At 39.1% G+C, this 25,748-nt stretch overlaps 2 protein-coding genes across 4 annotated transcripts; both read right to left on the reverse strand.

Annotated features, from left to right (window-relative positions):
• Window positions 1–284: 284 nt before the first annotated feature.
• On the reverse strand, window positions 285–3,513 carry LOC146487081 (serine hydrolase BPHL-like). Its single transcript, XM_085090252.1, has 3 exons — window positions 3,086–3,513; window positions 1,801–1,998; window positions 285–840 (listed from the first exon to the last, which is right to left on the reverse strand). The coding sequence occupies exons 1-3, from the start codon at window positions 3,480–3,482 to the stop codon at window positions 539–541; spliced, it is 897 nt and encodes a 298-aa protein (XP_084946378.1). The 5' UTR covers window positions 3,483–3,513; the 3' UTR covers window positions 285–538.
• Window positions 3,514–4,946: 1,433 nt separating this feature from the next.
• On the reverse strand, window positions 4,947–25,748 carry LOC146487082 (uncharacterized). Of its 3 annotated transcripts, none has more exons than XM_085091980.1 (8): window positions 25,653–25,748; window positions 10,595–10,676; window positions 9,671–10,309; window positions 8,960–9,073; window positions 8,075–8,191; window positions 6,993–7,100; window positions 5,470–5,817; window positions 4,947–5,045 (listed from the first exon to the last, which is right to left on the reverse strand). In XM_085091980.1, exons 2-7 carry the CDS (start codon window positions 10,659–10,661, stop codon window positions 5,513–5,515), a joined length of 1,350 nt encoding a protein of 449 aa, XP_084948106.1. In that variant the 5' UTR covers window positions 10,662–10,676; window positions 25,653–25,748; the 3' UTR covers window positions 4,947–5,045; window positions 5,470–5,512. The 3 variants fall into 3 exon arrangements, with proteins under 3 accessions (XP_084948106.1, XP_084948114.1, XP_084948097.1); XM_085091988.1 differs by lacking the exon at window positions 25,653–25,748 and adding an exon at window positions 16,557–16,658; XM_085091971.1 differs by lacking the exon at window positions 25,653–25,748 and adding an exon at window positions 14,590–14,725.

Raw genomic sequence — 25,748 nt, forward strand, 5'->3', positions numbered from 1 at the left:
ATGGCTAACTCTCTGGAATTAGTTAAAAATTACCATTTTCGTCAGCCTGTGCTCTTTAGTCTAGTGCATATGGATAGGAGATATGAAGGAAATGACCCGGGTTTGAGGCGTACAATAATTTGATTTTACAAACTTATTTTGACGTTTGAAACAAGCTTTCCGTTGTGTAAAATTCATAAGGTGTCCAACCTTGTTTTAGTAAAAAAGAACAGAGTTCGCAAGGTTACATGGAAACGGTCACTAAGATCATACTTTGGGTAGAGACAATGGAAGTAAGCATCGCAGAAATGAACGGCCCACTTTATTAATTAGGTTCATGGAAATTAACACTACAAATTATCGCTAGCTAAACTTGATGTGAATTTTTGAAATTCGCATCCAATTCCTTCAATGGACATCTTCCCAGGCATACAAAAATATTGCCGTATCAGATACTTTGGTATTGACATCAGCCCATCCATTTCCAATGATATTATACAACTTGAGAAAAAGCTGATGGTTGCAGATGAAGTTACTCCAAATGAACACCCGTTTCACCCTATAATTTTGCCATCAAAAATTTCTTGACAAGTGAGTTGAATTCATCCGCGTAACGAAGATGAAGGTTGTGTCTCCCTTCCGGCATGAGATGAAGCTTGGATCCCCGGATGTTAGCGTGCAGATACTCAGGATGAAAGTGTGGGACCAGAGGGTCCTTCTGACCGTGCACCACCAGGGTGGGGCAAGTAATATTCTTGACTGCACTTGTACAAATGTCACCTCCCCTGTCAGTATAATATTTGCTTATAGCGTCTATCCAGGCACTATGCATTTCTTGGAGACCTTCTTTACCATACAATGCTAAAACAAAACCAAACAGCGCTTGTTACCATTGGTGGATCTATGGGGGTAGCCTGAGAGGGGGGGGGGGGGGGGGCAAGAGCCCTCATCGGAGGTAGAAGAACCAGAGGGACTGAGATTGTTAAATTCTGAAACATTATCAACTCCCTGGTTTTTCCTTTTGCCTTGTGCATCCACACTGCACAAGGTTTTAAATCTGCTTCTCAGTTAATACCACAGTAGCATGCAAGAGCAGATACCTTTTCCAACTTTTGTTTGAAAACCAGAAAAGGTGTCTGTTCTTGTGGGTTAATATTACAGCAAAGAGATGTGACTCACATTTCAGGCCAGTGCCACATGATTCACTATTTGTAAAAATGTTTGGACTACTATTGAACAAATGTTTGACAGGGTACTTTGCCATGTTGACAGCTGAAATAGACCATTCAACACACATGACAGTAGCTTACCAAAAGGGTCCAAGTCCCGCTCTGACCGCTAGCTGGCGTTGTTTCTCTGTAGCCCAGAGTTCAACTCTTTGGCCACTTTTGTAAATAGCCAGCTGGTCTGCCTTCTGCCAGTTGGGAATTTGTTAACCATGGTTATTACATGTATATTATTAATTTTGTTTGTGAAGTTTAATGTTCTGCCCCACTTGCACCTTGTGCTAGAAACACTGCCGAGGGTAAGTATCATCGTCATCGTCGTCATCATCATCATTATCATTATCATTATCATCATCATCAGTCTGAACGTTTGTACGCTTACACATTAATACAGCTATATAGGGTGGCATGCATAACCTTTATGCTATGACCAGTTAGTACTATACAGCTAAAACTAAATATAAAACCTATAAAAAATAAAATAGAAAACAGAAATCATAATTTCTGCTTTGAGAAAAAAGGATCATCATCATCATCATCATCATCATCATTATTATTATTATTATTATTATTGTTATTATTATTATTATCTCACCTTCTAAAGGTTCTTTCATTTTAGGGCTCCATTTTGACGTGTCCCGTATTTTTTCATAAAGCTCAACGTCCTGTTTTGTAACAGTTGCATTTGCTCCCCAAACAACCAAGTGATCAACGCACTGAGGATGCTTGGCTGCCAATATCAACGCTGTGATTCCACCGTCACTCCATCCCAGGAGAGTGTATTTAGAATGACCTACAATGATACAGCAAAGCAATATTCTTTCAACACATTTCTTGTAATACAGTGGAACCTCTCCTTACGGACACCCCTTTAATACAGACACCTCTCTATTATGGACAGTTCACTTGGTCCCTTAGCCTGCGAATGCAGATGTATTTCCGGCTGTCGCTTTGACGGAGAGAAGTGACAGCCAGAAATATGTTTGCATTCACAGGCTATTGGTCCTTGAGAGACCGAAAACCATACAAAGCCTACTTCTCTAAAACGGACACCTCTATAATGCGGACACTTATTCCTGTCCCCTTGGTGTCTGTAATTAAGAGGTTCGGCTGTACGAATGTTTGGTTTTATTGACTGGCTTGATAAGATAAATTGGCCACTGTAATGACATTGTTAATCTTATTTTACCTCATCAACTCAGGCAATAAATCCAAATATTCACTTCCCCTCGGCCAATGACGGAGCACCTCAATAATTTTCTTAAAAAAATATCCCCTTTACAAATCTGTTGTAGTAACATGAGCTTTAAGGTGATTCCCTAAAAATAAAAGTTGTTGTAAAAATTTTATCAAACCCTCTGTGATAATTTGTGTGTGTAATTTGAAAAAAATGTAACACAATATGAAGCTAGCAGTACTTATTCACAGAAAATGTCGCTTGCATGTGTGTTCTAAGTATGACTATTTTGAGCTCAGGATTGGTTGGGGTAAGGTCATGTTTCTGGTGACGATTCATTTTCCTGTTGTAATTTTTTCTAAAAACTATTTTTCTACATAAAGACGGTAATAGTTAAGTTAAAACAACGAGATAAAAAAGATAGGTCACCATGCTTATATAGAAGAAAAAAAAAACATTAATTTTACTAACAGGCTGGGATTAACATCAAGGAAAACCTGCAAATAAAATTATGTTTCCAACATGTCCCCAAGGACACAAGAAATAATGCGCAGAAATGTGCAATCGGTGGAATCACCTTAAGAATAGTAGAAGATAGAATTTTCAAAATGTGGCATCTCCACCTTTCCCTAAACTTTCTTGACCGTGTCGCATTTTGTTCGATTTCCTTAACCTATTTATGCTTTTAAAATTATTAACGTACCAAGCGCTTTCATGAGCCCTGCAGCATCATCCGCATCCCTTGCAAAAAAGTCGGCTGGAAAATCACGTTTTGGGGGAATTGATCTTCCGTATCCACGAGGATCAAAGGCTACGACTGTGAATTCATCGCTAAGGCCCTTTAGCTGTGGACCGAAGTCACTTTGTGTTGATCCAAGCGCTCCAGGCAGACACAACAAAACACGGCTTCCTTTCCCGGCAACTTCATGGTGAATTTCGACTCCGTTTACTTCCGTTTTTGAAGAAACTGTATTCATACTACGTGATTTCTGTTGGAAGCCAATTCTGCTTGTCCTTGATGAAACTCTGATTGTTCTGCGAAGAAAAACAGCTCGCGAAACTGCTACGACTGACGGAAAACGTACAAAAACAGCCGCCATATTGATTTTAGGTCCCAATCTCCCCTCGCTATTCCCAGACTCTTCGAGGGAACCGAGGAATTCGGGAAAATACATTTGGGGCGCGTATGGGAACATTTAGAAATATGAAAAATATTTTAAATTTCGTATGTCAGACAAGAGTTGTAGGATTGACTGGATTTTAAATCAAACGTCCGTAAGTTTCCAGACTAACTTTCTGAAAGAAAACGGAAGGGAAGCATGTGAACAAAAACTTTAGATCTTTATAGAATTAATAAAAATGGAAACTTTGTTCCTTTAGAAACTGAACGGAATTGTTTGGATTCGCCAACATCCAAACCGTGTTGAAATACATAATTTCTGTTCCGCCCGAAAGGCGTACCTCTTTCAGGTTAGCGGTATATAAAAGAATAGCAATTTCACAAGCTAAAGAAGAGAGAAAAACTGTCATTAAAATTATTTAGCCTAGTGGCTTTCAAATGCTCTCGATCTAGAATAGACCCAAGGAAAACAGATGCAATGTAATTTGTTTCTACTGTAAGTATGTGAAAGGGGTACCGGCTCCTTTGGGTGGTATATGAAACAGGGCCCGTGGAGCGGGGTTTTGGAGTGGGGGGGGGGGAGGGGTTAAGGTGAACGCGTTAACGTGAGACAACTAGAGGGGTCTGGGGGCATGCTTTCCCGGAAAAGGTTTAAACGTAAGTCTTCTGAAATGGCTAGAAGAATGCATAAAAAACTGTCAACACTGATGTACATTTTTAATTGTATCAACTAGACTGTGTTTTCTTTTCTTTTGAAGTAAGGAGTCAATGCTTCAGTCTGGCCTTTACATTTGACCAACACTATAGGCTGATGAGGCAGAATTTTTCGACTCGTTTTCTTGTGAAAGCCAGCAGCTTGTGAAGACTCATCGTTGTTCATGTTTGTGCTTCTTTTTTCGTTATGACAGCGGGATTGAATTATCCAGGATGACCGTAGCTGTACATAATTCTCCTTTTTCAAAATTTTATTTACGCGTAACGGCGATAAGTAGCTTTCATATATGAATGCCTTTATGCAAGAACTCACTCAAACTTATTCAATAATGAAACTTTATCTTCTTGAAACACCGATCCGTTCAGCTTCAAAACTAACGACAAACTGTCTGAAATTGTCGAGTTTGTGGGAGAAAACCTTAATATACATAATAAAATGTAACTTTAAGTCGTTTCTGTAAGTGTTTGATATGGTTAAGTCAAATAAAATGAAATACTTTTTTAAACCATCCACCCCCAAGCCCCTTCCCCTCCGCTGTCCCTGTGAAGAAGGTTACGGCTTTTCTGTCAAAAATGCTGTATAAAAGGGTGAGTGTTTGGAACTTAGGGCAGAGCTAGGCTCAATTTTTACCGCTCAAACGGGTCGAGAGCGGGCTCATTTTGGCGAATAGCGGCTGGTAATCGCGCCTAAGTCTAGTGCTAATTATGCGCATTTAACAGAACAGACAAGTTGTAGTCCATAAATTGGAAGATTTTATTATTCTAGATGGATGTGTCCATTGATGCTGGTCCCACGTCAACCCTTTATAAATCATTGTATTTGATGAATCTATAAAAAAATAGAAATGAGTGAGATTAGCAAGATAAAAAATAACTGTAGCAACACACAGTTCACATTCGCCTTCAGCGGTGGTTTGAGATAGGAATGTCTCTAAACCCTTATTCAAAAAGCATGCAGGGGTGGGGTGGGGGAGGGATTAAAAGATGGGCCTTGATCAGAGTGGCCTATATTTGATGTCATGTGGGTTTGAATTGTTTCTCTTCCTTCTAGTTATGCCTTTCCCACTCTCCACCCCCCCTCCCCGTTAGAAAGGCCTGATAAAAAGGCTAATGCTGACTTAAATAATTCCAAAGGTCCTAGTTGGCCTAATTTGATAATCTGATCTGGAGGAAATTTTTGTACCTCAAAAAACAAAAGAAATTAATAAATGTTTCTCTGTTATGAGAATAAACTGAGATTCTTCAAAACTCACCTACTTGTCACATATCCCTGAGGTCTCGGCGTTTGGCCGCGTTTTATGCCTCTTTCTTCAGAATGTAGACAAAATTGGCCTTCTTTGCTCCAACGCTGTAATCGCCATCTTTCTTGCAGTTTTTAGACTCACCATGGCGTCTGAAGTCAGCTGAACCCTTGGTGGTTGTACATTTGTATTTGCTTTTCACGCCAAAGATTTGCAACTGATTTTTCTCAGCCGCTGCCAGACAGGCCTTCACTGCTCCCATGACATCCTTCTTGTACTTTCTGACCTGTGCGTAGTTTTTTCCCATGGCCTTATCCTTTTTGTTCTTCACTTCTTTGTAGCATCCCTGAGCTTCCCATTCTATATTACCAGCAATCAATAAAAAGTTCATAAATTACCATCCTATAGTCTTTAGACAAAAAGTAATCATCTATGACATGTCTATTGTAAAAAAAATTTCGCCTTCTTTCAAGATGGCCCAAGATTACGACTGTATTACTCCCCTCCCTGGCCGTTCTCTGCAAGTAGAGACTCTGGCAAGCAGGGAACCCTCCAATTAAGAGATTCCTCAGCTACAAGATATCAAATGTTTATTGTCACACGATGAAGAAAAGTAAGGCTTTTAGGGCTTGAAGTCTCTAGAATTTTCAACTGCTATTAAACCGCTATGTCACTGTGGCCTGGTGCCCAGCTGTAAACAGTTTCCATGACTGCGAGTGCCAGGTCACCTCGATGGAATCAGCGAGAAATCATGACAAGTCATTTTTACAACGCGTACATTTTAATTGATATTTGCTTCTTTGTCGTTGCTATTGCTTTTTTTTTATGTCTGTTTTGTCTTGTTAAGAATGACGTTTACGGCAAACAGCAAACGAGAGATATGACCACGTGACCAGGTTTATCTGTTTATCCTTTGTTTGCGCTTATTGGTTTTAGTACCTCTGTCAAATCGAGTAGTTTTGCCTTAGCGTCAAAGGCCAGGCTAGAATTATTTTGCACTATTCTCATCTTATACAATAAAGAATTGAAAAATTGTCAAATACTTGTGAATTGTTTTTGCTAGTCTGACTCGGCGTTTCGTTTCGGCCAAGAAACTCTTCAGAGACCTTTAGAATTTGTAGGCAAACTCGTTGAGCATCACGCTTAAAGTCCCGTTCGCAAATTCAAGATGTTAGCAGTCTGGGAATCCTTCTGCGATAGAGGGCCAGACTGCTAACATCTTGAATTGAAGTTGCGAAACACGTTGACTAACTCTCGAGAATTTTCAACCTGTATGATATGGTCACAGGTCAGCTGGGGGCTGGGGCTGAAGGTTGTTCAAGGAGAGCGCGCTGGTGAGCGCGTGTAAGGGAAATTATAGTTTTCTGGAACAAAAACAAACCCTTTTCTTGCTAGAGAGGTTTTCGTACTGAAAACGTAATATTTATTTTTCAAAATTAAAATTAAATCGAAGCTGTAGGATAATAAAATGTCTCTCATGAGACGTATTTATGGCATAAAATATGGAGACCTACAATAGTTGTATTCATCCTCACCACAGTGGTCTCCGATGTGCCCTGAAGTACATTCACACTTGTAGCCATTGACTTGATCGACACAGCTTCCTCCATTGTAACAAACGACGCCTTCACAGTCGTCGATGTCTACATTGTAATAGAAATATATTTATTATTTATGTTTTTGCAGAAAGCTCCTTTACAGAGCTGTCTAGTTGTGTGTCGGCACATGTACATCTAGATGCGCTCCACGCTTCGATCGCTTGATAGCTCACAACGAAGTGATGAGGGTGCTTTCTGAATCAACTCAAGAGTAAATTGTTTCCAGCATAAATCTTCATTAATATTCCACTGAGATTGAAAGTTGTACTTTATATATGCATTAGACGAACTTCATATATTACACCAATTGTTATTTTTAAGTCTAAAGCGCCCGATTCGAACGCCTTTTCCCTACTCATTTTCCCTACTCATTTTCCCTACTCATTAACCTTCACAGAATAGTTAGTGAGAAGCGGGGCCAATCAGTTAAAGCCAGTGGTGGTAACAAGCTTGTTGATTCTTTAAAAACTCATTAATTTTTCATAAGCCAATGTACCTATCAAATGGTCGATAAAACATCACGTGCAGTGGTTTTAAAACCCGATAAAACCTCCTCCTTATTAGTATGCGGTGTTTAATGTTTTTTTCGTATGCTTATTTCCAACGTTCACAACAGCATCATGAACTCTCTTGACACACGCTTTTCCAGGAATGTTTTTGAAGCCGTTCAAAAAACTCGCAGCAAGTGTTTTTTCGAGTCTAGCTGCGCCTCGTCGGTTTAAATCCCGATAAAACACTGCTGCTCGTGTTTTAAACATTACATTAGAAAATCTAACCTCAAACCCAAGCTTGGGCTTCAAGTTCGAGGAGAGGAGGTTGGATGAAAAAGAGACCATGGCGATTAAAAGTGTCGTCTTAATATGATACTTACGTTCAAATTTTGCAGTTTGATGTTATCAATTCATATTTTTATCATTCCTTTTTCCTGCGTAGTGTCTGATGCTATTTTAACTGGTCAATTATTTTTCAGCTGCGGTTTTGTTGTATTGAATCCTACTTGCAAAATCGACTGACTCTACCTGTCTCACAGTTTGTCCCGGTAAATCCAGGTTTGCAGATGCATTCATAACCTCCAATCGTGTTTTTGCACTGGGCTCCATTTTGGCATGGTGTCTTTGTTAAGCACTCATTGATATCTATCAAGAATAAATAAAAATCAAGTCACATGGCGTCTGCTGTTAAAATAACTGAAGATTGTACTGAAATGAAAAGTTGTACTTTATTGCTGGCGAGCGTTATCGAGACAGCCCACCACCTCTTACAAAATAGCAGAAAAAAAAATCAAAAATTTGTCGGAAGCAAGATCGGAAGCATGCGCATATGGTTGGTTTTTTTATTATCCGGGATATCCATACGTGCGATGACGTCGCTTTAAATTGCACGTGGAATCCAGTAGATTTACATTAGGGAACTAGAACTGTTCGTAACAAGTTTGTTCAACGAGGACCTCTTCTGGGGTAGGGGGTTATCGAAGACACCACCTATCTCATGAACATTACTGACAAAATTTTATTGGCTTTACAATTTTAGTGGACACAGAAATATTCATCTAGCAAGAGTCAGCATTGTTAGATAAACAAGAAAACGTAATCTTTGAATCTCACTGTCATTTTTTACAGCAGGATAGAGCGGTGGCTATGCGAAAAAGACACATCTTTCATCTTTTGAGGTTGGGAAAGGAGGGTGCAGGCAGAGATCATTAGTTCATTTTACCTTTTATCGATTGTTCAGTTCATTCTCAGAATTTATAGGGAGTTTATAGTCTGCCATAAATTATTAAAAACGGGAATTTGTAGAAAAATCTTTACATTTCTTTCAACTAAATCGTAATTGGTTTGGAATCTTCAGTGAGAATTTCATAAAATGGTACGTGCATTGCCCTCTTCTTTGTTATGAATAATTACCAGTTTCACACTTTTTTCCTTGGAATCCCTCAGCACATTTGCAAATGTAACTGTCGCCTGAGTTTTCACATTCTCCTCCATTCAAGCAAGGTTTCTGTTCTTCGCAAATATCAACTGCAAAAGTCAAGGGGCGACGAAATCAGAGTAAACAGGCAAACACATTGCACGAAAGAGAGGATGGTACTTACAAACGGTTAATTCATGATAGCTACGTCAAGTTACAACAATTCAACTGAGGAATCCATTGATCTAGGCTGCGAGCAGTCCCACTTTTTTCCTCAGATCACGCGTAAAGCGAATGTCAAATAATGCAAATTACAAAAGTAAACGAGGAGGAATCGAGGCTTGCGAGAAATCGCGCTCGTGACAGAACTTAGAAGAAAGAGACTGTTCACAGTCTACCGTTGATTATGACAATGTAGTTTGATTGGTCCTATAAAGTTCAGAGTTTTTGTCCTGTAATAACATGAAAGCCATGTATTCCTCGAAGATTGGGTTGGAGGTAAAACCGAACCAAAGTGACTCTATATTTCCCTACGGAAATGAAATTTCTTGCAAGTAGGAACTGATGCTTAACCTTTGCGGAGACCACTGTTCTAGGTCCTTCGACACGGTACTGAAAAGGAACAGGAAAAAAAGCTGGGTCGTCTGCGCATAAGGTATAAACACAAATGCACAGGAAGTGCATGATGAATGAATTTCTATTCCTACCTCTCCCGGCATTTTTTACTTCATTTATCTGCTCTGGAGTCAAAGCAACATTATAAACTTGCATGGCGGAAATTCTGCCTTTGAAGTATCGGGGGTCGCCGCTTTTAACTCCCATCCGGACGTTATCTTGTGTAGCAAGCATCATATTAGCTCCAATATTCAATTCCGCCGCCTTCTGCCCATCCAGCCATAGTCGTGCCACACCAGTGGTGTGATCGTATGTAGTCCCCATGTAGTGCCATTGGTTTAGAGTTGGAGCCTGAGCGGAAAGCAGATGTGGCGTGAAAATGTAGTTCCTGTGCGTGTAACGGGCGAACAGCTTTCCCCATACCATCCACATGTGAACTCCCCAGTTCCGACCTGTTGGTAGGTAATTGAATATCGGACCGTCTGTGTTTTGCGGGTACACCCAACACAGCAACGTGATAGAGTGCGTTACGTCTAGCCCGCCATTGTTTGGGAACTCGATGTAACTGTTGGCACTTCCAGAGAATTGATACGAACCACCGGGCTTCCCATCGGGGCCGGCTGCCAGGGACACACCAACTGCGCTACCCTGGGGTTGCCGGTTCTTGATTTCTCGTGTTGTGTACTTGCTGTTCAAGGGGTAGAGGGCTACTGGTTGTGGAACACTGATGGCTGCAGGGTAGAAAATACAAAGAGAAGTGAAGGAAGGAAGTAAGGAATGAAAGAAGGAATGAGAGAGGGAGGGAGGGAGGAAGGGAGGGAGGGAGCAAGGAAAGAAGAAAGGAAGGAAGGAGGGAGGAATTGAGGAAGGAAAGAAGAAAGGAAGGAAGGAAGGAAGGAAGGAAGGAAGGAAGAAGATCAAATCAGAATAGAGATTCTAATTTTGATATAATACCTTTTTTATTTAGAATCGTTACTTTTACTGCATCAAATATTACTTGTCAAAGTTTCATATACCTTGGATTGCTGTCAATAAGGTAAGCAAGACACTGGCTTGTAGACAAATGTACTTCAAGCTGAACATGCTGATTAAGCCAGTCTGTCGTTTAAAACACACATAAAGTTAAAACAGGTATCGTAAACACAACTACACCAGCCAATCCATAATCCCAGCAAAATAACCCCGTATTAATCCCAACAGACGGAACCGACACGATATAATTGGAAACAAATGCTGGATCAATTCAAGTCGACTTGAATTGATCCAGGGACTTCCCATAGTCCATTTCGGTGAATAGCCAGTTTACGCAACAGGACAGCTGCTGTGGTAGGACGGCAAATTGTCCTTTCAGGTTGTAACAGATGAGAGAACACCAGTTTTAGTCAAAAAACGTCCGAAAATATGAAGGTACTAAGATGTCATGTTGGTCACACAACGATATTTCACCGTCCCCTTCCCTCAGCCGTCCTGTTGCGTAAGCTCACTAATATCTGTTCGGAGACCGTAACTGATTCGGATTGAATTGCAAAGAAAAACTAACGTTTCTGAAATCTTTGGCATTTTGCTACCTAAAATGTTAGTAACGTGGGAAAATTAATTTATTTGTCTCGAGGGTAATAATTATGTCGCTAAAAGAGCAAAGAAAGCCCAGTGAGGATCTGGGCCCAGTTGTTAATTGTTCAAAGCCCGATTTAGCTTATCCTCAATATGGATAACGTGAACTTTGATTCAACTTTAATTACTAATGAACAAAGTTTTGCCAAAAGATTTTTTTCTCTCAGTTTTGACGAAAACTTTTGTTTACCATTAGCATAATAATTAGTTTTTAAGAACCTTCTTAGCGAGCGAGCTGAAAACCTCCGTTAACTTTTAATCGTGGATTAGTGTTAATCGGCTTTCGAACTACCGGGCCCCGTACACTAAAGCTATCTACGACTCAGCTAAATGATCCTAACGGATTAAAGTAATTAAACTGTGTTAGTGCATAAAAATATCATGCCTAAAAGACTAAAAAGCTATCCTGGAAAACAGTAAACGAAGTTATTTGAGGAATTTTTGTTGAATTCTCGTTGGGCCCCCCCGTCGGTTGAGAAAGCCGGCCCGAACTTTTTAAGTGATCCGCAAAGCGTGGTGGTAAAGTTGTTATTTTTTAAATTTATTTTACCTCAAAGCAAACACGAAATTACTTCTGACACTCAATTCAAAATTGCTCTAAGGAGCTAAAGTCATGACATGTACAAATGAACTCTAACCCTTCATAAGAGCGTTTTCTCAAAGCCCTGACAAAGGACTAGCCTTCGAAGCTTCAGTTTTCCTATCTCTTTACGCTGGCAAAATTTCCTTAGGAACTTGGTTGATAAAACCAAACATGCATGCATTAAATCATTGCTGGCAGTTAAGCGTACCTTTTGTTTCGAGTCTTGAAACTTTTCTAAGGCCATTGTACTCGTAATTGCAGTTTGTCGAACCTCTCTGAAGGTTGTAACTCCTACTATATTTTTCCTTAGTATAAATCTACTAGCGTTCTATTACGAATGCCGTTCTCTGATTGGCTATGCTACCCGCTATCTATTCTGTAATAGACAGTGAGTAGCGGATGTCAGCAAAATTCAGCCCGCTTCTTCGCGTTTTCGAAGTGCCTGTGAGGAGGATTTGGATAATTTACTTGTTAAGTTTTGAGCGGCTAGTAGATTTATACTAATAACACAATCTAATTGTTAAAAATTAGGGCATTTTCCGATCGGTAAAACTGTCATCTGGACTGATAAATTCCAAGCTCACAAGATACAAGCCGTAAAGAGGCCGAATTAATTCACTCGTAAAATTTCTTTGAGTGGAAACTCAATAGCTTTGGGTGGAATACATTATGTAATGTAATATTCTGTTCTTTATCCTGTTCCTTCCAAAATCACTTTGGGGAAAGTTCTCAGAACTGATCATTTTGGGCCGGAGAACAGTATCAGGGAAATAGCCGACACAGGACTGGCACCAACGAAAACATTAAAGCAAACACTTAAAATGTTTTCTTTTGTGCATGTTCCCAGATCGTTTAGTGGCGGCTTTTCAAAGGCATATTTGCGTAAGCTAACTAGTATGAACTGTTTGGCGTCTCAGCTAAAAATTTAAGTCCCAGAAAGTTTCAGGAAATGGAATAATATTTCCCGAATTAACGAGCCATTGCTGGTCTTACGAACATGCTCGAAGATCTTACTTCCATCTTTATCGAGATATTACTGATATTACGCCCCTCCGTGAGAACAAAAGGAATTGCTGCAAAATTTTAATTTGACCTGATATTTAGTCGATGAAAACCCAGTTTAGATTTATTTTCTTTTAAAACTAAATCCGAATTTCTGAGGCGATGAAGACGTTCCGAACGGAAATCCACCAAAATGAACTGTTGGAGTTTCCCCCTGAACGCTCGGTAGGGGGAATGGCCAATCACTGAGTCAGCTCCAGTATAGAGTTATTGACGCGATATTTCTACAGCGATATGTGGTAATTCTTGTTGTAAAAAACTGGTTTGGTAGTATAAAGTGGGACATGTAAAAAAACACGGCTAGTTTTTAAACGCGCGCTTGCTCATTTTGTTCCCGTTTTTCCTTATCACAGATGTTTTGGTGTATAGTATCGCTGTATATTTTTACATGTTGTTTGTATTGTAAAACATTTCAAATGGTTTACAATGGTTTACAACCACTCACTGCCTTTGCTGAATTAAGATATGGGAGGCGAGATTTTGCAAAGAAAGAAGGTCGTAAGACAGAGAAAGGAAAGGTAGAAGGCGTCGACGAAAGGGAGGTGGGTGGGTAAAAAACATCCTGAAATCCCAGAATGGCGTAACTTAGCGAGAAGGACCAAAGAGCAGGAACAAAATGCTTAAATAGGCAGATGAAGTCCCACGAGACACGGGTGGCATTGATTTTTAAACACCGAAGCATTATAAAAATGCCAGCGTTGTGCGCAGGCTAGTTTCGTGGTTATTTAGACAGTGAGAATAGTACGTACTTTCTCCAAAACTCAGAAAACCCATTTCCTCTGAACTAGACTAAAATGTAAAGTAAAAGATAAAATTGAAAAGGAGAAATAACTGACATCGCTGAGGGGATACCAAGTCCGTCGAAGGAAGAGGTCCGGCCCAACTAGCGGGGTTTCCCCTCTTAGTCACACTTGGTAACTTTGCGACGGAGACCTTCGGCGACGCGAGACTATAAGAGCACTAAAAAACATTCTGATATTCAAGAACGGCGTAACTTGGCGAGAAGGACCAAAGAGCAGGAACAGAATGCTTAAATAGGCAGATGAAGTCCCACGAGACACGGGTGGAATTGACTTAGTCAGTAAAACACCGAAGCATTATAAACTTGCCAGCGTTGCGCGCAGGCTAGTTTCGTGGTTATTTAGACAATGAGAATAGAAGATACGACACAACTCGTAAGAGATATATGTTATCTCCCTATGGCACTAGTGTCTGTTTTCCGTATTAAGGTTTTTGAATTTTGTTTCGCTGCAGCCAAATTACAAAACAAAATAAAGGTTAGCGGTTGGGTGCTGACAATAAACATTGTCCAGCGAAATGAACGAAATGATCCTTACCTCAAGACAAACATTAAACCTAGCAGTAGAAAAGACTAGAGTTAAAAGAAAAATTTTATACCTACATGTGACGTTAAATACGGGGTGAAACTTTACAGGTCTTTACATTGTCAAAACTGTTAAGAATTACTGAACAGAATTAACAGCTTAAAAGGTATATGTAATTAAATTCAAGTTGTACCTCTTCAACATCAAAACTTGAAGTATCCTTTTAAATTACATTTCTAAGACTGACTAGGTTTTCAAAACATGCTTAGGTCTTTTGAGCCATAAAAATTGATTTATATAACAGCCATCGGCATAAGAGCAAGTTTGCATGGGGGGATTTTCACTGAATGAGGCAGCGTAAGACAGATACAGTAATAGTTGATAATATTCTGAGTATTACACACAAATAAAAGAATGGATGACCTACTTCTTCTGGGGCAAGTCCTGTCCTCCACTTCCAACGTAAAGTGTTGATCCCAAACAAGTAAGGAGGTTTTCAGTGAATTAACTAAAATGACATGTCGCGTCCTATTGGTGAGCGAGCTCCTTATGAGTTATGATCGATTGTTTGAACAGAAATTATGCATTTTTGACAATGGGGGCGTGACTTGTGATTTGGGTGTTGGCAAACCCAAACAATTCCGTTCAGTTTTCAAAGGAACAAAGTTTTCATATTTATAAATTTATCGAAGGACTTTTACTGATTATTAACAATTCACACGTGGATGTAGCTGAGATGGCAATTCGCTCGAAGAATCTGATGAATTGAACTAAAGATTACTAAAACTAGCATGCCTCCGAGAATTTTAAGAAAATTTCCTCGTAAAAGAGAGCACAACATTTGACGTTTTAGGCGTACGATTTCTTAACAAGCTAAGCCAGGAATGTTATTTCGTCTGGGTTTTAAGAGCGTGGACAACAAGTCGTTTTCGCACTCTGAAGCTTTGTCTTTTAGGGGTGCGCCATGTATTTTGCTGTGAATTTTGCACGATTTATTCTGCGCAGGTTGTGCACATTAAAGACAAACTCGGTGGGTTTTTCGTCGTTCTTGGTGTGTTCACATTTTATAATTTAATCTTCCAATTTTAACGTCAGTTCAGTAATACGGGTTATTCGTCTGATGGCTGGTTAATTCCCGTTTAAACGGCAAATGTTCGACATAAAATAACAGCCTTTCCTTGTTGCCAAATACACGTCTTCTGACGCATTAACATATCAAATTCGAGCGTAACTTCGTCACCGCGTTTTACGTTCGCCTGTATATAAAAGAGGGGCCTTATCACTCGCTGTCTAGCCGCTGATCCAACTCATCGCAACTCGACCAGGTTGTTATCTTGAAACTTAAAATGTTTCTCGCACTTATCCGCTCATCTTATTAATGCATCTAAAGAATTCGTTCTCTTGAACAAAACAGAAGCGTTCTCTTATAATTACAGATAATGATATTCTTTCAAACGCCCCTTCTTTGTGGTACCCGACAAACTCAGCTTGATAAGAGATAAGGAGAATTGAAATGAGTTCAGTGAAACCGCCTTAGTTACAATCGAATTATATCCAGCTTGACAGAAATGAATTGAATCGCGTAAGGATGGAGTCAGTTCGACTCACCGGAAGCCATAACACGAGGGACTTTTCGTTACTGGGGGTTAGAAATGTTGGCAAATTGAGAAAGGTACACTGTTATTCTTTAGAAGAATGTTACCGCAAGCACACGCTTTGACAACGAGACAGATTCACGCAATGTTGCCGTTGAATCGTCTGGGATTATAGACGACTCGAGTCAAGTCGGGTGCATTGTACATTACTGACAATAACTACATCAAAGTATTTTCGGCAAGCTCATCAAGTCAACCTCTTTCCAAACTTTGACTTTAGGCTAAACTCATCGTAAAACATTATCCCATTGTCCTAGGCGAAATGGGCTGATGTATAGGGTGAAAGAAACCGTATGGAAGCCGAAGAGTGAGATCGATCACGATACACAAGAAAAGTGTGGTCCTTTTACTGGTGAAAGTGATTCAAGATAAAAATTATTCTCGTTTAAAACAGGGGAGAAGTTCCCCAGTTATAGTTTATGTCGTGAAAGAAAAACGAAAATGCAATTGCGGTGAGTTTGTCGGGTACCACAAAGAAGGGGCGTTTGAAAGAATACTGATATCATTATGTGTAATTATAAGAGAACTCTTCTGTCTTGTTCAAGAGAACGAATTCTTTAGATGCATTAATAACGCAACGGAATCTCCAATTTTCCGAGACACGAAAAACGGTCAGCCGTACATTTTTGTATCTTCCATGTAAGACAAAAGCCATCAATCAATTTTCGTATGTTACGAGAGTTCAAGGTGGCGGTTCTCTAAGGAAAAATCTAGCTAAACTGATAAACCAATCACTTACTGTCGGACAAACTTGCAGCTAGAACACTGGGAAAGCTAAAGATTTTCAGTTTGCATAAAGGGAAACGCACTTCTAAATCATCTGCTGTATAAGGTTAGGTTTATGTTTTAGTTCATAGAAAGGGGAGAAATAAATAAATATGTTTTCAAAACAAATCATTGTCTTGGTGAATTTCAATAAGGCGGGTTCCCTGCTAGGAATGCGGAATGCATTAGATAAAATCTGCGTTTTTCAGTCGAGGCCAGTCTATCACTTGAATCTGCGTTTGCTGTATAGCGCCGGTTTGTAATGAAATTGTTAACTAACTCGAAGTATAAAACTGGTTGAATAATTGGTTACATCTGAGTTCTATTTTTCAATATACCGACAATAATGTAACAATAATGACAATAACAATGATATTTTGTTAAAACGGCGCTCTTGACAAAACTTTAATTTATTTCGCCCTGTTGCTACGTATGTGAACACGTTATAAAGATCGGTGCCGTTTTTGTTCTGAAGCCGATTTCAAAAGACCCCATTGTGGTTTATAACCACTTAAATGTAAAACTAGATGGGCTATTAATAATACTGTCCTTGTTCACAAATGTTTAGACATGTTTTTGATACCATTATCATTTTACCAAGTGATAAAGGATGGTTCAATTAATCCGTGAAGCAAATAAGTGCTGGCGAAGTGATGGAAACTGGTGCCAGCCGCCTCGCAAAAACTTCTCCCAGTAGAGGCGTTCTAAATTCAGTAATGTAAATAGGAAAACTGTTAGGAACTGTCGTGTTGAAAATCACTGCTCATGAGATACATGGCCATTGTTTGTTTGTTTTTTTGTTATTAGTCCGTCCCAATAAAATGTTTCGTTTCCCATCACCCGACCGACCCATTTTTTTTTGAAAAGTAAAAAAAAAAAAAATTCCAGATTCACTAGTCAAAGAAGCAAATACTTAAATTTACAAGCACACAATCTTGTTTTATTAAAAGCAATTGGTATGACGTGTGTCCTTGTCTTTAATTGACATCGTTACTATGAATAACGAACGAAAAGACCACGTTTTCGAGTTAACTTTGTAGACGATGAGAAGTCCAAAGACTACTGCAAAGCTGACACAACGTAATATATTTTAAAACAATATTTCGGCTGGCTAAACCAGCCTTCTTTAGGTTTAGATGTTACATCTAAACCTGAAGAAGGCTGGTATGGCCAGCTGAAATATTGTTTTAAAATATATTACGTTGTGTCAGCTTTGCAGAAGTCTTTGGACATGTCGCGTCCTATTGGTGAGCGAGCTCCTTATGAGTTATGATCGATTGTTTGAACAGAAATTATGCATTTTTGACAATGGGGGCGTGACTTGTGATTTGGGTGTTGGCAAACCCAAACAATTCCGTTCAGTTTTCAAAGGAACAAAGTTTTCATATTTATAAATTTATCGAAGGACTTTTACTGATTATTAACAATTCACACGTGGATGTAGCTGAGATGGCAATTTGCTCGAAGAATCTGATGAATTGAACTAAAGATTACTAAAACTAGCATGCCTCCGAGAATTTTAAGAAAATTTCCTCGTAAAAGAGAGCACAACATTTGACGTTTTAGGCGTACGATTTCTTAACAAGCTAAGCCAGGAATGTTATTTCGTCTGGGTTTTAAGAGCGTGGACAACAAGTCGTTTTCGCACTCTGAAGCTTTGTCTTTTAGGGGTGCGCCATGCATTTTGCTGTGAATTTTACACGATTTATTCTGCGCAGGTTGTGCACATTAAAGACAAACTCGGTGGGTTTTTCGTCGTTCTTGGTGTGTTCACATTTTCTAATTTAATCTTCCAATTTTAACGTCAGTTCAGTAATACGGGTTATTCGTCTGATGGCTGGTTAATTCCCGTTTAAACGGCAAATGTTCGATATAAAATAAGAGACTTTCCTTGTTGCCAAATACACGTCTACTGACGCATTAACATATCAAATTCGAGCGTAACTTCGTCACCGCGTTTTACGTTCGCCTGTATATAAAAGAGGGGCCTTATCACTCGCTGTCTAGAATCCAACTCATCGCAACTCGACCAGGTTGTTATCTTGAAACTTAAAATGTTTCTCGCACTTATCCGCTCATGCTTAGAGTTAATTTCTGGCCTTGATAAGAGATAAGGAGAATTGAAATGAGTTCAGTGAAACCGCCTTAGTTACAATCGAATTATATCCAGCTTGACAGAAATGAATCGAATCGCGTAAGGATGGAGTCAGTTCGACTCACCGGAAGCCATAACACGAGGGACTTTTCGTTACTGGGGGTTAGAAATGTTGGCAAATTGAGAAAGGTACACTGTTATTCTTTAGAAGAATGTTACCGCAAGCACACGCTTTGACAACGAGACAGATTCACGCAATGTTGCCGTTGAATCGTCTGGGATTATAGACGACTCGAGTCAAGTCGGGTGCATTGTACATTACTGACAATAACTACATCAAAGTATTTTCGGCAAGCTCATCAAGTCAACCTCTTTCCAAACTTTGACTTTAGGCTAAACTCATCGTAAAACATTATCCCATTGTCCTAGGCGAAATGGGCTGATGTATAGGGTGAAAGAAACCGTATGGAAGCCGAAGAGTGAGATCGATCACGATACACAAGAAAAGTGTGGTCCTTTTACTGGTGAAAGTGATTCAAGATAAAAATTATTCTCGTTTAAAACAGGGGAGAAGTTCCCCAGTTATAGTTTATGTCGTGAAAGAAAAACGAAAATGCAATTGCGGTGAGTTTGTCGGGTACCACAAAGAAGGGGCGTTTGAAAGAATACTGATATCATTATGTGTAATTATAAGAGAACTCTTCTGTCTTGTTCAAGAGAACGAATTCTTTAGATGCATTAATAACGCAACGGAATCTCCAATTTTCCGAGACACGAAAAACGGTCAGCCGTACATTTTTGTATCTTCCATGTAAGACAAAAGCCATCAATCAATTTTCGTATGTTACGAGAGTTCAAGGTGGCGGTTCTCTAAGGAAAAATCTAGCTAAACTGATAAACCAATCACTTACTGTCGGACAAACTTGCAGCTAGAACACTGGGAAAGCTAAAGATTTTCAGTTTGCATAAAGGGAAACGCACTTCTAAATCATCTGCTGTATAAGGTTAGGTTTATGTTTTAGTTCATAGAAAGGGGAGAAATAAATAAATATGTTTTCAAAACAAATCATTGTCTTGGTGAATTTCAATAAGGCGGGTTCCCTGCTAGGAATGCGGAATGCATTAGATAAAATCTGCGTTTTTCAGTCGAGGCCAGTCTATCACTTGAATCTGCGTTTGCTGTATAGCGCCGGTTTGTAATGAAATTGTTAACTAACTCGAAGTATAAAACTGGTTGAATAATTGGTTACATCTGAGTTCTATTTTTCAATATACCGACAATAATGTAACAATAATGACAATGACAATGATATTTTGTTAAAACGGCGCTCTTGACAAAACTTTAATTTATTTCGCCCTGTTGCTACGTATGTGAACACGTTATAAAGATCGGTGCCGTTTTTGTTCTGAAGCCGATTTCAAAAGACCCCATTGTGGTTTATAACCACTTAAATGTAAAATTAGATGGGCTATTAATAATACTGTCCTTGTTCACAAATGTTTAGACATGTTTTTGATACCATTATCATTTTACCAAGTGATAAAGGATGGTTCAATTAATCCGTGAAGCAAATAAGTGCTGGCGAAGTGATGGAAACTGGTGCCAGCCGCCTCGCAAAAACTTCTCCCAGTAGAGGCGTTCTAAATTCAGTAATGTAAATAGGAAAACTGTTAGGAACTGTCGTGTTGAAAATCACTGCTCATGAGATACATGGCCATTGTTTGTTTGTTTTTTTGTTATTAGTCCGTCCCAATAAAATGTTTCGTTTCCCATCACCCGACCGACCCATTTTTTTTTGAAAAGTAAAAAAAAAAAAAATTCCAGATTCACTAGTCAAAGAAGCAAATACTTAAATTTACAAGCACACAATCTTGTTTTATTAAAAGCAATTGGTATGACGTGTGTCCTTGTCTTTAATTGACATCGTTACTATGAATAACGAACGAAAAGACCACGTTTTCGAGTTAACTTTGTAGACGATGAGAAGTCCAAAGACTACTGCAAAGCTGACACAACGTAATATATTTTAAAACAATATTTCGGCTGGCTAAACCAGCCTTCTTTAGGTTTAGATGTTACATCTAAACCTGAAGAAGGCTGGTATGGCCAGCTGAAATATTGTTTTAAAATATATTACGTTGTGTCAGCTTTGCAGAAGTCTTTGGACATGTCGCGTCCTATTGGTGAGCGAGCTCCTTATGAGTTATGATCGATTGTTTGAACAGAAATTATGCATTTTTGACAATGGGGGCGTGACTTGTGATTTGGGTGTTGGCAAACCCAAACAATTCCGTTCAGTTTTCAAAGGAACAAAGTTTTCATATTTATAAATTTATCGAAGGACTTTTACTGATTATTAACAATTCACACGTGGATGTAGCTGAGATGGCAATTTGCTCGAAGAATCTGATGAATTGAACTAAAGATTACTAAAACTAGCATGCCTCCGAGAATTTTAAGAAAATTTCCTCGTAAAAGAGAGCACAACATTTGACGTTTTAGGCGTACGATTTCTTAACAAGCTAAGCCAGGAATGTTATTTCGTCTGGGTTTTAAGAGCGTGGACAACAAGTCGTTTTCGCACTCTGAAGCTTTGTCTTTTAGGGGTGCGCCATGCATTTTGCTGTGAATTTTACACGATTTATTCTGCGCAGGTTGTGCACATTAAAGACAAACTCGGTGGGTTTTTCGTCGTTCTTGGTGTGTTCACATTTTCTAATTTAATCTTCCAATTTTAACGTCAGTTCAGTAATACGGGTTATTCGTCTGATGGCTGGTTAATTCCCGTTTAAACGGCAAATGTTCGATATAAAATAAGAGACTTTCCTTGTTGCCAAATACACGTCTACTGACGCATTAACATATCAAATTCGAGCGTAACTTCGTCACCGCGTTTTACGTTCGCCTGTATATAAAAGAGGGGCCTTATCACTCGCTGTCTAGAATCCAACTCATCGCAACTCGACCAGGTTGTTATCTTGAAACTTAAAATGTTTCTCGCACTTATCCGCTCATGCTTAGAGTTAATTTCTGGCCTTGATAAGAGATAAGGAGAATTGAAATGAGTTCAGTGAAACCGCCTTAGTTACAATCGAATTATATCCAGCTTGACAGAAATGAATCGAATCGCGTAAGGATGGAGTCAGTTCGACTCACCGGAAGCCATAACACGAGGGACTTTTCGTTACTGGGGGTTAGAAATGTTGGCAAATTGAGAAAGGTACACTGTTATTCTTTAGAAGAATGTTACCGCAAGCACACGCTTTGACAACGAGACAGATTCACGCAATGTTGCCGTTGAATCGTCTGGGATTATAGACGACTCGAGTCAAGTCGGGTGCATTGTACATTACTGACAATAACTACATCAAAGTATTTTCGGCAAGCTCATCAAGTCAACCTCTTTCCAAACTTTGACTTTAGGCTAAACTCATCGTAAAACATTATCCCATTGTCCTAGGCGAAATGGGCTGATGTATAGGGTGAAAGAAACCGTATGGAAGCCGAAGAGTGAGATCGATCACGATACACAAGAAAAGTGTGGTCCTTTTACTGGTGAAAGTGATTCAAGATAAAAATTATTCTCGTTTAAAACAGGGGAGAAGTTCCCCAGTTATAGTTTATGTCGTGAAAGAAAAACGAAAATGCAATTGCGGTGAGTTTGTCGGGTACCACAAAGAAGGGGCGTTTGAAAGAATACTGATATCATTATGTGTAATTATAAGAGAACTCTTCTGTCTTGTTCAAGAGAACGAATTCTTTAGATGCATTAATAACGCAACGGAATCTCCAATTTTCCGAGACACGAAAAACGGTCAGCCGTACATTTTTGTATCTTCCATGTAAGACAAAAGCCATCAATCAATTTTCGTATGTTACGAGAGTTCAAGGTGGCGGTTCTCTAAGGAAAAATCTAGCTAAACTGATAAACCAATCACTTACTGTCGGACAAACTTGCAGCTAGAACACTGGGAAAGCTAAAGATTTTCAGTTTGCATAAAGGGAAACGCACTTCTAAATCATCTGCTGTATAAGGTTAGGTTTATGTTTTAGTTCATAGAAAGGGGAGAAATAAATAAATATGTTTTCAAAACAAATCATTGTCTTGGTGAATTTCAATAAGGCGGGTTCCCTGCTAGGAATGCGGAATGCATTAGATAAAATCTGCGTTTTTCAGTCGAGGCCAGTCTATCACTTGAATCTGCGTTTGCTGTATAGCGCCGGTTTGTAATGAAATTGTTAACTAACTCGAAGTATAAAACTGGTTGAATAATTGGTTACATCTGAGTTCTATTTTTCAATATACCGACAATAATGTAACAATAATGACAATGACAATGATATTTTGTTAAAACGGCGCTCTTGACAAAACTTTAATTTATTTCGCCCTGTTGCTACGTATGTGAACACGTTATAAAGATCGGTGCCGTTTTTGTTCTGAAGCCGATTTCAAAAGACCCCATTGTGGTTTATAACCACTTAAATGTAAAATTAGATGGGCTATTAATAATACTGTCCTTGTTCACAAATGTTTAGACATGTTTTTGATACCATTATCATTTTACCAAGTGATAAAGGATGGTTCAATTAATCCGTGAAGCAAATAAGTGCTGGCGAAGTGATGGAAACTGGTGCCAGCCGCCTCGCAAAAACTTCTCCCAGTAGAGGCGTTCTAAATTCAGTAATGTAAATAGGAAAACTGTTAGGAACTGTCGTGTTGAAAATCACTGCTCATGAGATACATGGCCATTGTTTGTTTGTTTTTTTGTTATTAGTCCGTCCCAATAAAATGTTTCGTTTCCCATCACCCGACCGACCCATTTTTTTTTGAAAAGTAAAAAAAAAAAAAATTCCAGATTCACTAGTCAAAGAAGCAAATACTTAAATTTACAAGCACACAATCTTGTTTTATTAAAAGCAATTGGTATGACGTGTGTCCTTGTCTTTAATTGACATCGTTACTATGAATAACGAACGAAAAGACCACGTTTTCGAGTTAACTTTGTAGACGATGAGAAGTCCAAAGACTACTGCAAAGCTGACACAACGTAATATATTTTAAAACAATATTTCGGCTGGCTAAACCAGCCTTCTTTAGGTTTAGATGTTACATCTAAACCTGAAGAAGGCTGGTATGGCCAGCTGAAATATTGTTTTAAAATATATTACGTTGTGTCAGCTTTGCAGAAGTCTTTGGACATGTCGCGTCCTATTGGTGAGCGAGCTCCTTATGAGTTATGATCGATTGTTTGAACAGAAATTATGCATTTTTGACAATGGGGGCGTGACTTGTGATTTGGGTGTTGGCAAACCCAAACAATTCCGTTCAGTTTTCAAAGGAACAAAGTTTTCATATTTATAAATTTATCGAAGGACTTTTACTGATTATTAACAATTCACACGTGGATGTAGCTGAGATGGCAATTTGCTCGAAGAATCTGATGAATTGAACTAAAGATTACTAAAACTAGCATGCCTCCGAGAATTTTAAGAAAATTTCCTCGTAAAAGAGAGCACAACATTTGACGTTTTAGGCGTACGATTTCTTAACAAGCTAAGCCAGGAATGTTATTTCGTCTGGGTTTTAAGAGCGTGGACAACAAGTCGTTTTCGCACTCTGAAGCTTTGTCTTTTAGGGGTGCGCCATGCATTTTGCTGTGAATTTTACACGATTTATTCTGCGCAGGTTGTGCACATTAAAGACAAACTCGGTGGGTTTTTCGTCGTTCTTGGTGTGTTCACATTTTCTAATTTAATCTTCCAATTTTAACGTCAGTTCAGTAATACGGGTTATTCGTCTGATGGCTGGTTAATTCCCGTTTAAACGGCAAATGTTCGATATAAAATAAGAGACTTTCCTTGTTGCCAAATACACGTCTACTGACGCATTAACATATCAAATTCGAGCGTAACTTCGTCACCGCGTTTTACGTTCGCCTGTATATAAAAGAGGGGCCTTATCACTCGCTGTCTAGAATCCAACTCATCGCAACTCGACCAGGTTGTTATCTTGAACCTTAAAATGTTTCTCGCACTTATCCGCTCATGCTTAGAGTTAATTTCTGGCCTTGATAAGAGATAAGGAGAATTGAAATGAGTTCAGTGAAACCGCCTTAGTTACAATCGAATTATATCCAGCTTGACAGAAATGAATCGAATCGCGTAAGGATGGAGTCAGTTCGACTCACCGGAAGCCATAACACGAGGGACTTTTCGTTACTGGGGGTTAGAAATGTTGGCAAATTGAGAAAGGTACACTGTTATTCTTTAGAAGAATGTTACCGCAAGCACACGCTTTGACAACGAGACAGATTCACGCAATGTTGCCGTTGAATCGTCTGGGATTATAGACGACTCGAGTCAAGTCGGGTGCATTGTACATTACTGACAATAACTACATCAAAGTATTTTCGGCAAGCTCATCAAGTCAACCTCTTTCCAAACTTTGACTTTAGGCTAAACTCATCGTAAAACATTATCCCATTGTCCTAGGCGAAATGGGCTGATGTATAGGGTGAAAGAAACCGTATGGAAGCCGAAGAGTGAGATCGATCACGATACACAAGAAAAGTGTGGTCCTTTTACTGGTGAAAGTGATTCAAGATAAAAATTATTCTCGTTTAAAACAGGGGAGAAGTTCCCCAGTTATAGTTTATGTCGTGAAAGAAAAACGAAAATGCAATTGCGGTGAGTTTGTCGGGTACCACAAAGAAGGGGCGTTTGAAAGAATACTGATATCATTATGTGTAATTATAAGAGAACGCTTCTGTTTTGTTCAAGAGAACGAATTCTTTAGATGCATTAATAACGCAACGGAATCTCCAATTTTCCGAGACACGAAAAACGGTCAGCCGTACATTTTTGTATCTTCCATGTAAGACAAAAGCCATCAATCAATTTTCGTATGTTACGAGAGTTCAAGGTAGCGGTTCTCTAAGGAAAAATCTAGCTAAACTGATAAACCGATCACTTACCGTCGGACAAACTTGCAGCTAGAACACTGGGAAAGCTAAAGATTTTCAGTTTGCATAAAGGGAAACGCACTTCTAAATCATCTGCTGTAAAAGGTT

Source organism: Pavona decussata, unplaced genomic scaffold (genome assembly GCF_977016875.1).
Source record: "Pavona decussata unplaced genomic scaffold, jaPavDecu1.1 SCAFFOLD_19, whole genome shotgun sequence".
NCBI lineage: Eukaryota > Metazoa > Cnidaria > Anthozoa > Scleractinia > Agariciidae > Pavona > Pavona decussata.